This window comes from Panthera leo, chromosome B4 (assembly GCF_018350215.1).
Source record: "Panthera leo isolate Ple1 chromosome B4, P.leo_Ple1_pat1.1, whole genome shotgun sequence".
NCBI lineage: Eukaryota > Metazoa > Chordata > Mammalia > Carnivora > Felidae > Panthera > Panthera leo.
Window position 1 is genome coordinate 23,386,139 of NC_056685.1, and position 14,829 is coordinate 23,400,967.

General features: G+C 39.0%; 1 protein-coding gene across 1 annotated transcript in view; it reads left to right on the forward strand.

The window, feature by feature from the left end:
- Positions 1-6,861, forward strand: part of GPR158 (G protein-coupled receptor 158) — a 425,457-nt gene extending 418,596 nt beyond the window's left edge. The window contains exons 10-11 of the mRNA XM_042945146.1: positions 1,587-1,733; positions 2,458-6,861. Coding sequence (XP_042801080.1) covers positions 1,587-1,733; positions 2,458-3,933 — 1,623 coding nt within the window. The 3' untranslated portion in view covers positions 3,934-6,861. The remainder of the gene's footprint in view (positions 1-1,586; positions 1,734-2,457) is intronic.
- Positions 6,862-14,829: the final 7,968 nt, after the last annotated feature.

The following is a 14,829-nucleotide window of genomic DNA, read 5'->3' on the forward strand; positions in this document are numbered from 1 at the left end:
CATGGTATATGAATTATATATCGACTTCAGATAACTACAAAAAAATCGTTGAGGGGCTTTGCCAAGCACTGGTCTATGTACTAGAATAAGAGTAATGAACAGATAACATATGTGCTCTTGTGGTACTTATGTTCTGGAGAAGGGGGAAAGAGAAAAGATAAGATAAATATTTCAAATATTATTTTAGATGGATATAAGGAAATATAATGCAGTAGAAAATGGACAATATCTGACAAGTAACTGTTTCTTAAACTCATGGTCACCTCTAAGACTGTGCTTGACAAAAGCAGGTCCATTCTTATCAATAACCTCTCAGTGATTCACTAGTAGCTTGTGAGATTTGGAAGGATAGGGACTGTGTTTTATTAATCTTTATGGCCTTAAGTTCCTGACACATGTGGGAACCACAAACATAAGTAGAAGAGTGAAGGCAAGATTCACCCATTTCTGTGGTTTCTCAACCAGTCCCTATAACAAAGCCTTCACAGTTCCTTAAGTAGAGAATTGCCATTTCACATTGTTATCTTATATTGATGTTCACCGGCCCACATAAATATTTTAACAAGTATTGACATTGAAATTGCTCTGTATCATCAAAGGGTGATCTGTTAATTTTTTAAAGGAGTATTTGAGCTGATGACAAGCTGTGAGAAGAGAACTCATTTCCCTAAGCCTTTCTCTCAATTTTCATAGAATAGTCACTTAGTTTATATATTGTGTGAAGTGGCTGGATTGTTTTGAGTCTCCCAGTCTCCCTGCTTTCCATCATTTACCCAATTCATTCTTCTTCATGTCTCTATTTGCAAAAGAATAGAGATAGCAAGAGTACGTGAAACTGAAAAATATCAAAAGGCCACATGAAAATAATAAAAATACCTCAAAATGTTCGGTGAAGGAGGAACTTGAGAATAATGAGCTTGAGAAAAAATTCTGTAAGTTCAGTGAATCTCTGACTTTTAAAGTTAGATATCATCACTTTAGGCTGAGAGGGCTCTGTGCTCCAGAGAGGTTCCACGATTTGTTCAAGATATCACTGTCAACACAGTTGAGGTTGGAATTAAGATCCCTTGTCCCCTGAGTCTTGGAAGCAACTTTTTTGAAGCTAAGTGGAGTAGACAGAAAGTCACTGTCTGTGATCAGAGCCACTTGTGCCCTTAGATGAAATACAGTGTCCCCTATTTGAAACAAAACGACAAACACAAGGTAGACCCTACTGCTCAAAAAATATTTCCATCCAACTGCCGGGGAGTTTAAATTGCTACTCTTGGAAAACATTTGTTTGGGTTTTTCTACCTATTTTCATTTTCAAAATGCAAATATAATGGAAGAGGAGTAGCGTAAGTGAACACTGGGAGCCTGGAGAAAAGACAAGGAAGAAAATGGTAGTCAGAGAAGGAACCACTTATTAATATTGCCTAAGAGCTGTAGCGTGTGACATGGAAAGCAAAACACAAACATAGCAGCAGATCTTTTGTGAAGACTTCTAAGCCGAAGAGATGATATGAACATTAGAACCTTTAGAAAATTATTATGCTCTGCCTTATAGTGGGCTAATGTCTACAGCTCATATTGAGTATCTATTGCAGTTTTCACATTCAAGCAATAACCCACGAGATGACATTGCTACAGAAGCATATGAAGATGAGCTAGACATGGGCCGGTCTGGATCCTACTTGAACAGCAGTATCAATTCAGCATGGAGTGAGCACAGCTTAGACCCAGAAGACATTCGGGTAATACCAGTATTTCATCTTTCTTATTTCAGATTAACCCCATTTATACAGGCAAGCCCATGTGGGCTGAGGTATGTGTATGCTCATCTGTGTGCATGTGTGAGTCAGAGAGAAAAAGAGAAGGGGAATGTGTGTTTTTGTAAGAACCAAAGACATCGAAGGGAGAGTTAATTCAGGTGTAAAACACTTATCATGGTAGAAATTCTACAGGCCAATCTTGATAGTCTCAGCTGACTTTTATTGGCAGCCATAATGATGAACTGGTTACACTGGTCCCCTAATACCGTTTATGACATTTTGCTGATGGAAAGGCAGATCTGTGAGCAGAGAGAATGGGTTACTGAGAATAATCTGTGACAACATATCAGCATTTGGAGTAAGAAGATGCTTTCAGTAACTGATGGTCTGTTGTCCCCTAGATCTGATCTAGGTGTAATTTTATCAATGGCTACATGATGCTTCCAATATCATTTAGGGGTATGGCTTATCGGTAGATAATACGCTGTGTTTTTATTGTGATCCTAGTTGAGTCCGGCACACATAACTCGTAAGTCCCAAGGGCTTGCTCCATGAAACAAGGGTAAAATGCATGTGTTCAGGTCTTAAAGTTCAAACGCTATGTGAAGCAGAATGCAAATTAATAAACCTCAAATTACATTTAGTAATATTATCTTGCTAAATCACTAAGTTCCACATCTCTGTGAATTTGCTCTTGTTCTGGCAGGATGAGCTGAAGAAACTCTATGCCCAGTTGGAAATATATAAGAGGAAGAAGATGATTACAAATAACCCCCACCTCCAGAAAAAGCGGTGCTCCAAGAAGGGCTTAGGCCGTTCAATCATGAGGCGTATCACCGAGATCCCAGAGACGGTCAGCAGGCAGTGTTCCAAAGAGGACAAGGAAGTCACAGACCACAGCACAGCCAAAAGCACTGCCCTGGTCAGGAAGAACCCGCAAGAGTCTTCAGGTAACACCGGGAAGCCCAAGGAGGAGTCCCTGAAAAACCGAGTCTTCTCACTGAAGAAATCCCACAGCACTTACGATCATGTGAGGGAACACACAGAAGAGTCCAACAGTTTACCGGGGGAAAGCCAAGAAGAGGAGTCTACAGAACATTCCACACTGGAGTCTCTGTCAAGTAAAAAATTAACACAAAAACTGAAAGAGAACAGTGAGGCCGAGTCCACAGAGTCTGTGCCTTTGGTGTGTAAGTCAGCAAGTGCTCACAATCTCAGCTCAGAGAAGAAGCAGGGGCACCCACGAACATCCATGTTACAAAAGTCTCTCAGTGTCATAGCAAGTGCCAAGGAGAAGACTCTTGGATTAGCTGGGAAAACCCAAACATCAGGCCTGGAAGAACGTGCTAACTCCCAGAAACCTCTGCCAAAAGATAAAGAAGCAAACAGAAAATACTCAAATTCAGATAACGCAGAGACTAAAGATTCTGCCCCCCCAAACTCCAGTCATTTGGAGGAGCCAAGAAAACCTCAGAAATCTGGGATTATGAAGCAACAAAGGGTCAACCCGTCCACTGCCAATTCTGAGATGAGCCCAGGCACCACCCAGATGAAGAACAACTTTGACATAGGGGAAGTGTGCCCTTGGGAGATTTATGACCTGGCCCCTGGTCCCGTGCCTTCAGAATCAAAAGTTCAAAAACACGTATCTATTGCAGCTTCTGAAATGGAGAAAAACCCAACTTTTTCCTTAAAGGAAAAATCTCATCAGAAGCCTAAGGCAGCTGAACTATGTCAGCAAACCAATCAGAAGAGCATAGACAAGGCTGAGGTATGCCCTTGGGAGAGCCAAGGTCAGCCCGTTTTGGAAGATGAGAAGAATTTGATTTCCAAGACTCAGGTTCCCCCAGGGAGGGCTAACGATGAGAATGGCGGTCAGCGTTATGCGATAAACGTGTGTGCTGGGCAATATGAAGAGCTGCCCCCCAGAGCTGTAGCATCAAAAGTAGAGAATGGAAATCTCAACCAAACGGGAGACCAGGAACAAAAAACATCTTCCCCTGAGGAAAATGTGCCTGGCTCCTATAACTCAAGTAATAACTTTCAGCAACCTTTAACATCGCGAGCTGAGGTGTGTCCTTGGGAGTTTGAGACCCCAGATCTACCAAATGCTGAAAGAAGTGCTTTACCTGCTGCCTCTTCCACTTTAAGTGCAAATAAGATAGCAGGGCCTCGGAAATAAGAGGTCTGGGATACTTGTGGGTGTAGCATCCCCAGAAAGAAAAGGAGAAGAAGGAAGAAACCCTGAATTCCACAGAAGGTAGAAATTCCCAAAGAATATTTGTCAGTCAAGGGAAAGGGGAAAGACGAGGGCAGAAGAAGACCTGGAGGGCAGAGCAACATCACAATGGAGGAATTAGACTGGCCTAGAGAAGTCTTTCCCCTGAGGACATGAGGAGAATCCTTACATTTCGGCATGTAGGGAGAGTAGCCCTCACCGTCTGCCCCTGATCAGTATTTGCCCATGGCCCTTTGAAGATCCTAAGCAAGGCAAACCAGAAGACACAGTATGAGATTGTGCAAAGAAGAAGAAGGTATAGACATATACGACCGAAATTCTAAGTAGCTAACTGAACTTACTTTACCTATTTAACCTTGATAGCACTGCTAACTTAATGCATCCCAAAAATACCTTTTATATTAACGATTGCTCTCATTTTCTTATAAATGTATGTTTCAGTACATGGTTGTGTCTCATATTCAAGCATTCCAGGTTGTATAACTTTTGCAAATAACTTTGATATTATGTGACACAACACATTTATGCAATCTGCAGCTACTCAATTGTTCTCGCAAGTTACAGAATACCTGCTATCTATCAACTTTAGTTGATTCTTGAAGTACAGTAAGCTTTCTCTGGCTTGGGAAGCCATAACTGTTATGATAAACTCTTTTCGTTCTGGCTGTGGTTTATATATATTGTGAATTTGGATTTGACTCTATTGTTTCACCTCATGGTTTGTTATACTGTCTTAATCAGGGTTTTTTATACAAGTTGAGTTACTTGTTTTGCACTTCTTGTTAGGACTCTGAGACCCAGCGGTCCTACTCTAGTCATATGTCTCAGTAAAGGACAACTTACCTATTGTTTGTTCAGAGTCAGAGACAGGTAACGCCTTCATTCCAATCTATTGTCCCTTTTAACTCTTTTCAGTATTTCATACTTAGCAGCATTTCGTAAGGAAGAAGCTAAGAGTGAGAAAAATATACTGCACATTAGTATCACCACCGAAAGGGAAGACTCTAGGAATGACATGAGAATTACAACAGTAATTCTCTTCCCTGCAGAGCCAGGGAATTTGCCTTTCAAAACACAGACAGAAAGGGAGCTACTGATAGCACTTTCAAGGGAGTATTTTTTTAAAGAGAAAAATTATGATAGCATCAAGATCATTGTATGGATATATTTTTATTATGCATACCTAATATATATTTTAAATTACCTCCAACTACTTACTCTCATAAACTCTTACTCGTTGCTTCAGCTAGGGGTAGCACTTGCTGGGCTTAAATCCCAAAGAGGTTTATAACCTGATTTATTCAAAGCCTGTAAGGTGGTACAGGCTCTTCATTCTCCCAAGCACTGGAAAACTTACAAGTCCTACATATTGCCACCTCGCTCAAAATTAAAAATGCCAGGTTCATATGCAAAGCAAAACAGCTCCCAGAGCGAAATTTGTAAAACTTACTGCCTTCCACGCTGATCATTTGGCATGGAAATCCTAAGCTGCTGACTTAGCCCTACTGGTGTGATCATGAGAAGAGATTCTGATCTGAAGCTCAGTCTCATCTTAAAGATGAATTACTTAGAAATAGAATGCAGACTTCCCTTTCTCTCCCTGCTAAACGCTGGAGTATCGACGGCTTATTTGGCCAGGACATTTCCAGCCTAAGTAACGTTTCATTTAATGAGAAGCAAGGAGAACATGCTAGGAGGATGAAAGATAAGAAAAGAGAATCGGAAGGCAGATATGGGGCTGTTCTGAGAGAATATCATTCTCAGTGGAGGGTAGAAACTAGGACTTCTCTTTATTCATCATCAAATTTTCTCAACGATTTTTATTCAGGAGTCAATGAGCGTGTCACCATTTTGCAAAGCTGTGCATAAATCTTCCTCACCCATTTGCTCACTTTGTGCATTACTCAGGTTGGTGGGGTAGGTTTGAAGAGATATAGAGATTCTATTTTTCTGCATTTCCTTCATTTATTTCCTTCTTTTCTTCCTTTTCAGTCAAGGCCTATGTATTCAGTAACCTTGGAATACAACTTTAAGGTATAGTTGTGAACTTGGATAGGAATTGCCAGGTCTACCTGCTTGTTTCACTTATGTTCAAGGTCTGTGAGCACTTTATTCGCTTTTTGAGACATAAGCAGTCAAGCATCAGTGACTTTTTATTGCACTTCAGGATGATCCTGCTAGAGATGTGGCTTAAAGAAGACTTGCCAAATTATACCTTAGTGACAGTCTACAGTCCATAGATTTTTCTCCACCAGCATAAATCAGTGAGAGTGCCTAGGGTCTTTCCTAGAGTTTCATTGCCATTGCTTATCACCAAGAGAAGTTTAAATCTACAATTCTTGAGGTTATTTTCCTAAATCGATAACAGTAAGAAAGTGAATAAACACTGTTAAGGTCACAAACATTTGCTAGGTTGTCCTTCTCAATGCATGTGCAGGCTGCATCCTGTCCTTGTTTTTAAGCCAGGGTTTATAAATAAGTAGATTTATACCAATCTTAATAGAACTGTATATTTTATGCAAGAATTAAATGCTTTACGACATGAATTATATAACTCAGCCCATTGTAAACTTTGGTGGCAACTTGGATTTGAAACTCGACAGTTCTCTTGTATTTGCTTCCTAGGTTTCTGCATGCAAGTGGTGACAGGTAGGACTGAAAAACACTGCCTTTTGACTTCTAGCATTTAGCAACCGAGAGTTGTAGAGTCAAAAAAGCTGTAAGTCTCTTCACTTAATCTGTGGTTCTTCTGAAACTATTATCTGAAACCTACAGCATCCCACCATGAAATATTTGGTAAATTTATGTTGTGATGTGTTACAGCATGTAAATAATAATAACTTCTCTGCAATAAAACATATTTATATGAAAGTGATTCATGGCGATTTGTGTGTCTATCAAAAGAATCAAATTTATTTCACCTAACCAACTTGAGAAGGAATCCCGTGTATCTTTGGCTTTGGTACACATGCACATACATCCTCATATGCTTATGTACAGAAATATGTGATCAGCCAGATGTGGCCTCAAACAGGTAACCATTTGGAGCCAATAAAACCTGTTAGGACTAGTGATTTTGATTTAAGACGGCTCTGCCTAAATGGGAAGTAATTCAGTTACCTTTTTTAATTATCTGAACACACACGGGCAACTTGCTAAGCAATGGTGATGATCTTTAGATGAACAGGAGTTCCAATGTCCCGTGTCCAGTATCCAGTCACTGCTGCAGTAATACAGAGGACAGCCTGACTAAGTCATGGAGTCAGGGGAGGCTTAGTAGTGCAAGCTCATAAGGCTGAAATTCTGCAAAGGCATCAGATATAAACAGGAGGTGTAACCCTGGAAAAGTCATTGCGCGCAGCCTTGCACGCCATGCTTCGGATTAACTACAGCCTTATCCTGCAGTACTGGGACCTATCAAAAAGCATTAAACTGGGTCATAATGAAGTCATGTAGAAGGATCATTTGGGGAGCAGCCCAGGAATGGACTGAAGTGGGAAGAGACTGCAGGCAGCTACATCAGTTAGAAGAGTTAAAGGAAGGGAAGGTGAGGGCCTAAAGAGGAGAGGAAAAGATTTTATTGGTTATTTTCTGAAACTAGAGTCTTCAAATGGTATTGGTGTTGTTATATGAGGTCAGAAAATCAGAGCAGTAGATAACTATATCAAGTATAAATGTTCCTTCTAAGCTTATTGACACTTTGGATCGTTTCAAAAAATTTAAAAGCCCTCTCTGAAAATCTATAGACCTCCTGTCACCTGCCCACAAGAAAAGCTGTGGAAAAGAATAGCAAATTCATGCTGTGGGAAGACCTTATATTAAACCAGGCTGGGAAAAGAGCTGCAGTATAGACTTAGCTTCCCATGTGAGAATGGCAGCTCTCTGAAGCAGAGAAGCAGATGAGGCAAGAGGGCAGAAGAGGGAGCAAGATGCTCCTTTCCAGTAACCAAGTCATTGAGAACATCCTTCCCCATCTCTTTAGACATGTGTGTCCTGCATTCTACATATTCTTTGTGCTTAGACATAGAATCAGTGGTTTGAGCTCTTTGACCTTAAAGGGCTAAGACAAAAGCAGTTGGCAATTAACAAGTCATGAAAGTCAAGTCTACTGTCCCTTCTCATGTGATAAGGAAGGTAGAGTCTTATCCGTTGTTGGAATTGCTTAGTTGACGACTGTATTATTTTTCCATATATATGCATAATGCTAGCAATTGTTTCTTTGTTCTAAATTTAGAACTTTCTGTTAAAAAATACCTAAGGGAAATATTTCCATTGGAAATGGCCTTTATCATGCAAGTAATAATGTAAATCTGTTGTTCTAAAACACTACAGGTTGGTTAAGATTTGCTTTATTATTTCAGCAAATTCCATCCTTTTTGCCTTAAATAGTTATAAAAACAGAAATAATATCAAAGTTTAGTTATCTTCTCTTCAAATATATGCTTCTTGGAAAGCAGCATATATTGCTTGGAAAGTTCAAGCACAATTGTACGTTCTAATTCAATATTAACTGGTTAGAAGGCAGATGATGAAATGTATGAATTGGTTTTTTACTTCCCTCTCTTTCTCTGTGATGTGAAAAGAGTACTTTGTCAGAAATAACACTGATCAAATGAAAATGGAAAATGAGGGATAAATATAGAAAGGGGTCTGTGTTGCATAACAGTAACATTCCTGGAAAGAAAAAGAAGTCAAATAATGCAAATAGAAAAGTTCAGGACATACTCTTCTAGAACATACTCCCATTTCAGTTCAAACAGTAATAGGAAAAGGGGGAAGATGCCCTCTTTTGAGTACGTAAAACAAAGATGCATATTTTCCCCCTAAAAAACCATGGGGTTTTATTCCTCAAGGCCTTTTGACTTGCTGCTTGGTCCATCTAAAATCTTTTCCCTCCTTCTTTTCCCTGTCAACATCTTATGTATGCTTCAGTACCACTGCAATTATATAATGTATTGTCCAAAGAAAACCTTTGATTGTGCAACTGCAGTATTACAATTGTGACTGGACAAAAACTTAAACCAGGACTGACCCAGGAACCCCAAGATGTTGCATTGTTTACCCTGTTCAAGGAGCAGCACAAATGCCCCACTTCCTGTGTGGGGACACTTTCCTAATGCCCCAGATCAGAATGAATTCCTCCTCTTCCATACTTACCTTAGGAATTTGCTTATGTCTGTAATTGCATTGACTCACAATTTAGTCACATGCTTCTCTGAATACTCTGCCAAATTAAGGGCTCCTTGAGGGTGAGGAATTTTTTGATCCATTTGTAGATCCCCAATTTCAAGCAGTGTGCTTTTCTTGGAGTTCAATAAATATTTGCCAATTCAAATTTTGATTACTAACCATTGTCTAAAATATACTTGAAGAGAAAGAAAAATTCAGGAGTTGGACGACGACTAGCTACAAAAATTCTCAAATGTTGAATACTAATTGGTCTTGCAATTTGTTAGAGCTGTAAAAGACATCTCCATATTTCATAAAAAGTAAATATTTGGCTGTAGAAACTTGCTAGTCTTTCTGAACACTTTCTGAAAAATAAAGCATGTCAGGATCTATACAAGATGATCCACATAAAAATAGACCCTGATGTTAAACATTCAGATGTTTCTGAGAAATGAGATAGTTTGAACAAACTATTTGGATATTTGACTGACTTTAGGATTTTTTTCACATTTTTTATTTTTGAGAGATAAAGAGAGTGAGCACATGAGCAGGGGAGGGACAGAAAGAGGGGGACAGAGGATCTGAAGCAGACTCTGTGCCGACAGCAGAGAGCCCGATGCAGGGTTTCAGCCATGAGATCATGACCTGAGCTGAAGTCGGACATTTAACTGACTGAGCCACCCAGGTGCCCCATGACTGTAGGATTTCATTTCCATATATTTCATGTTACATAGGAGTCATTGTACACATTCAGTAACCCTAAAGGTGCTATATGTGAAAGAAATATGTACATACATACAACTTTTTTTGTAACTTGGAATATTGCAAAAGTTATCTAAATTTGCCAAATAGTGAAAATATCACGAAAGATATTTCTCCTTTTCTTATATCTTAAAGACGAGTAACTATGAACACAAATGGTGACTAATGTAGCTTAAGAATTTGTCCCTCCACTTCTTACAATACTCTGTCCATACAGTAAATGAGAAACTTGGATTTATTACTGTGGTTCTCAGGCCATGCAAATTAATCAGTATTAAACCAGAGTTAAAGGGTGCCTTATACGGGAATTGCTTTCTGGGAAAGCAATGAGAAAACTATAAGAAGAATTGTTCAAGAATACTCATGTACAAACTTGGTTTCATAACCACTTGGATAAAAAAGTCAGCAGAATGACTCTGCTGGAACCACTTGCTGGAAAGCTGGAAAGGCTGTTATTCAAATACACATAGACACTGTCTCTTTTTACATCCTCCAGCAAAGATGTAGAAGAATCATCTATTTGCTCAATTCTGACATTATCTGACCTACTCAGAGAGAGTCACCACACAGAGCAGTGTACCCTCCTCGGTGGTTAAAGACCCAGAGGCCATGAAAAGGCTAAAGCAAAACACGCCTTTCCTTCTGCTCTGTGGACCTACTTGCTTTAATTACATTTCTATACCTTTAAGTTTAAAAACATTTTCAAAGTGTAAATTTAAAAACGTGTAAGTAGTTGGGAGATATTTATTTAAATATAATTTATTGTCAATAGTTTCTGTTTGAAACTATGTTTTCCCCTCCCCTTCCCCCATGGTCTTTTATTAAGTTTCTCAAGTTCCACATATGAGTGAAAACATATGATATCTGTCTTTCTCTGATTGACTTATTTCACTTACCTGCAGTTCCATCCCCATTGTTGCAAATGGCAGGATTTCATTCTTTCTCATTGCCAAGTAGTATTCCATTGTATATATAAACCGCATCTTTTTTATCCACTCATCAGTTGATAGACATTTGGGCTCTTTCCATAAGTTGGCTATTGTTGAAAGTGCTTCTATAAATTGGGGTACATGTGCTCCTATGAACAGCACTCCTGTATCCTTTGGATAAGTTCCTAACAGTGCAATTGCTGGGTCGTAGGGTAGTTCTATTTTTAGTATTTTGAGGCACCTCCACACTGTTTTCCAGAGTGGCTGCACCAGTTTGCATTCCCACCAACACTGCAAGAGGGTTCCTGTTTCTCCACATCCTCACCAACATCTGTTGTTTCCTGAGTTGTGCATTTTAGCCACTCTGACCATTATGAGGTGGTATCTCAATGTGGTTTTGATTTGTATTTCCCTGAGGATAAGTGATGTTGAGCATCTTTTCATGTGTCTGTTGGCCATCTGGATGTCCTCTTTGGAAAGTGTCTATTCATGTCTTCTGCCCATTTCTTCGCTGGATTATATGTTTTCAGGTGTTGAATTTGATAACTTCTTTATATATTTTGGATGCTAATGCTTTATCTTATATTTCATTTGCAAATATCTTCTAGTTGGGAGATATTTTATAGATATTTTATAACATGTGCAAATAGTGGTAAATATTGCTGATATGTAAAAGAATGAATCAAGAAAAAAACTAGGTGTTCGAGACTGTTTCTGAAACCTGGTTCTGCCACAGGTATGTTTGGTTTGGGAAAGTCTTTTCAGCTTTCTGTATTTACATTTCTTAACTTAGACAATGAGAGGTTTTGGGAGATGGTATCTCAGGACCCCTCCAGTTCTATGACTAAGGTGTGTGTGTGTGTGTGTGTGTGTGTGTGTGTGTGTGTGTATAATTTCACTTTGGGTTTGAATGTGTTAAGCTGTTTGCTAGAATGTATATAGTTAAACAAACTTCTTAACATCTAGTCAAACATTTGGCAAATTTAAAATTATCTAGAGAAAGAAGACAAACAAATGAAAGGGAACAGCAGTGTGACTAATCCCCATCCCCTTAATTTTTGATATATTTTATACTAATATAAAATTATAGAGTTCTCAGGTTCGGGGGGTGGGGGAGTCATGGAATGTACTTCGAAAAGCAAAATGAGGGACACCTGGGTGGCTCAGTCAGTTAAGCGTCCGACTTCAGCTCAAGTTATGACCTCACAGTTCACGAGTTTGAGCCCCACAGCAGGCTCTGTGTTGACAGCTCAGAGCCTGGAGACTGCTTCGGATTCTGTGTCTTCTTCTCTCTGATCCTCCCCTGTTTGTTCTCTCTGTCTGTCTGTCTGTCTGTCTCTCTCTCTCTCTCTCTCAAAAATAAAAGCATTAAAAAAATAATAATTAAAAAAAAGCAAAATGAAGCTAGGGTCATTCCTTGAATCAGATGCTGGAAAGCAATTTGCTTTCTGAATCATGAGACTGGCTCAATTTCTCACTATTAGTCCTTGCTGGGAATAAATAGCTCTGATTCTTTAAGAAGTAGCTATTAATGATCATATATCATTAGAAGCCTGGTCGAAATATTTTTGGGAGACCAAGTTTTAAATAAACTTTATAAGCCTAAAGACTAATGGAATCAAACATAATAAGTGTAAAATGCAACTATGTAGTAAGATTTGTGGACGATTAATCCAGAGAGTCAATTTTGTGTAATAAATGCCTCCTCTTTCAAAATGATCTCCAGAGTACAACACACCATATTTTCCCTTGATGCTCAACTCAATGTCAGCTTGGAGAGTAGACAATTACTACTAGTCAGAGAAGAGAGAGCATGAGTAACACAAATTATGTACTATAGATTTCTCCACATTGATGTTTACAACTTTCTCATTGTATTTAAAATAAAAAGGATAACATCAATTTAAAATTGATTCCGTTTTCCTGAAATTTGGCCCATTTTACATATATGCATTACATCCCATTACTTCTCTATAAATTGAAAGAGCAAATCTCCCAAGTCCAAATATTGCACAAATGCATCATGGTCCCTTTGCGTTTTATTTCTCTGGTAATTATCCCCTGTTGTTTCATAAAACTGTGTTTAACTTGAGAAATTTTTATTATCTTTGATCCCAAGGGGTAGGTGAAATACCGGGAATGGAGTAAAGATAGCTCATTGACAGCCTGTGTTGTGTAAGCAAGAAGTTTGTGTCTCTATAAAGGACAAGAAAATATTTGTAGCAGGCAGCTGATATTAGAAAGTTAAATTGAGAATAAAATTTTTATTTTTTCTTGAAATCCCTTCCTGGTTTTGAGTTGAAATTAATGAAATTCAGGCTTCTGGACCATTTGGCCTGGGACCAGAACACACAAAACAACGGCCATAGCATCATTACGAACGTTACAGAGATTCTGAGGTATCTGAGGTTGGTCCTGAAGAAGCCTTCCAGGGTACGATTTAAAGGGGCAGGATTTATGCCCAGGTGGCTTGGACATTTTTTTAAGAGATGAACAGACAGTAGAAGTATACCTAATAGCAAGAACAAAAGAAGGGCAAGGCTAACACTAGGCAAAACTCTGATGTTGACAAAAATATGAATGGACCCAGCTTAAACCTCTGTGCTATGGTCTAGGAGGCCAGTATTTAGTTTATCTCAGACAGTGGCTTGAATGTTAGCAAAGGTAATGTAAGCTATGTTGGCTTTCAATGCCTTCTACATGACTAAAGAGAATTTTTGCTTTAAATTTGATAGTGCATGTAAACGTCATAGATTTCTGCACTACTTTCTTTAATAAATCAATGGGAAACTATTGTTTCTTGTTGTATACAAGATGGGAAGGGGCAGTAACTCGTCTTTGCAGTTCACAGAACCCTAGATCAAGGAAAGCTTTATCTGCTGGAGTGACTAAATAGAAATGGACTGTGTTTTCCTTGAAAAAGGGATGAATGAGTATTTTGCTTGATGAAGGAAGAGAACAAGAATATGGACTGTTTTAGAATGTGAGATTGTTCCCACTTATATACAGCTTTCCCTGTGAGACTATTATATATACATCCTTACCCACAGGCACATGGCTTGCAGGGCCTTCCTGGGGAGGAGGGGACTCCCTTCCCCCACTGACTTCAGGCTTAGACACATTCAAGCAGAGCTTTAAGAATGTTCATGTGGTTCTTGGTTGTTTTCTCTCTGCTTCAAGAACAGCATGTCCTACATTGGCACTTCTCCTCTGGCCTAGATCTCAGAATAAAAAAGACATGTGGATCAGAGCCACACAGAGCTCAGCAAAATCATAGCAGTTCTGCAGCCAACACATAATATGAGCAAAATGTGAAACTTTGTTTTTGTGAGCTGCTGAGAATTTAGGGTTCTTTGTTAGCACAGCTTAACCCAGTGAAAGCTGACTGATATTGAAAGTCTGTTCAATTGATTGACCAAACTGTAGCCTAAATTCCATCATGATAGCCCTTACTTTGGACCTTTCAACAATGGAGTTGAACGAGGAGAAGGCAATGCCACAAATAGAGTAATTATTGAGGAGAGAAATGGCCTTTTATAGAATAGGAAACCATCCTGTTAATGAGGAATCCATTCTTTGAAGGATCTATATAATAATTCATTCCACCTGCTACTTGCGGTGCCAAATGAGTGAAAGTTCCATTTTAAATACAGATCTTAAGTCTACTCTTGGAATGTACCAGCTTTATCAAATACTGTGGAATCAGTGATACTACAGGTCCGAAGCTCTTTTGGTGTAAAACTCCTCATGGTGGGCTTTGGGTGCACAGAAAGTTTTAATTTTATAGTGGCACTTCAAGAAAAGAGAAATTATAAAGTGAAGTAATCTGCCTGTCATGACGATGAAGTGTATGATATATTATAATATCCACCTGAGGAGTGCACATTGAGGGACAAAGTTGAATTTTCTGACTACCTTCAACCAATTTACCTGAGCAGTCACCCCTTCTTAAAATTGACATCGCAGGGGTGTCTGGGTT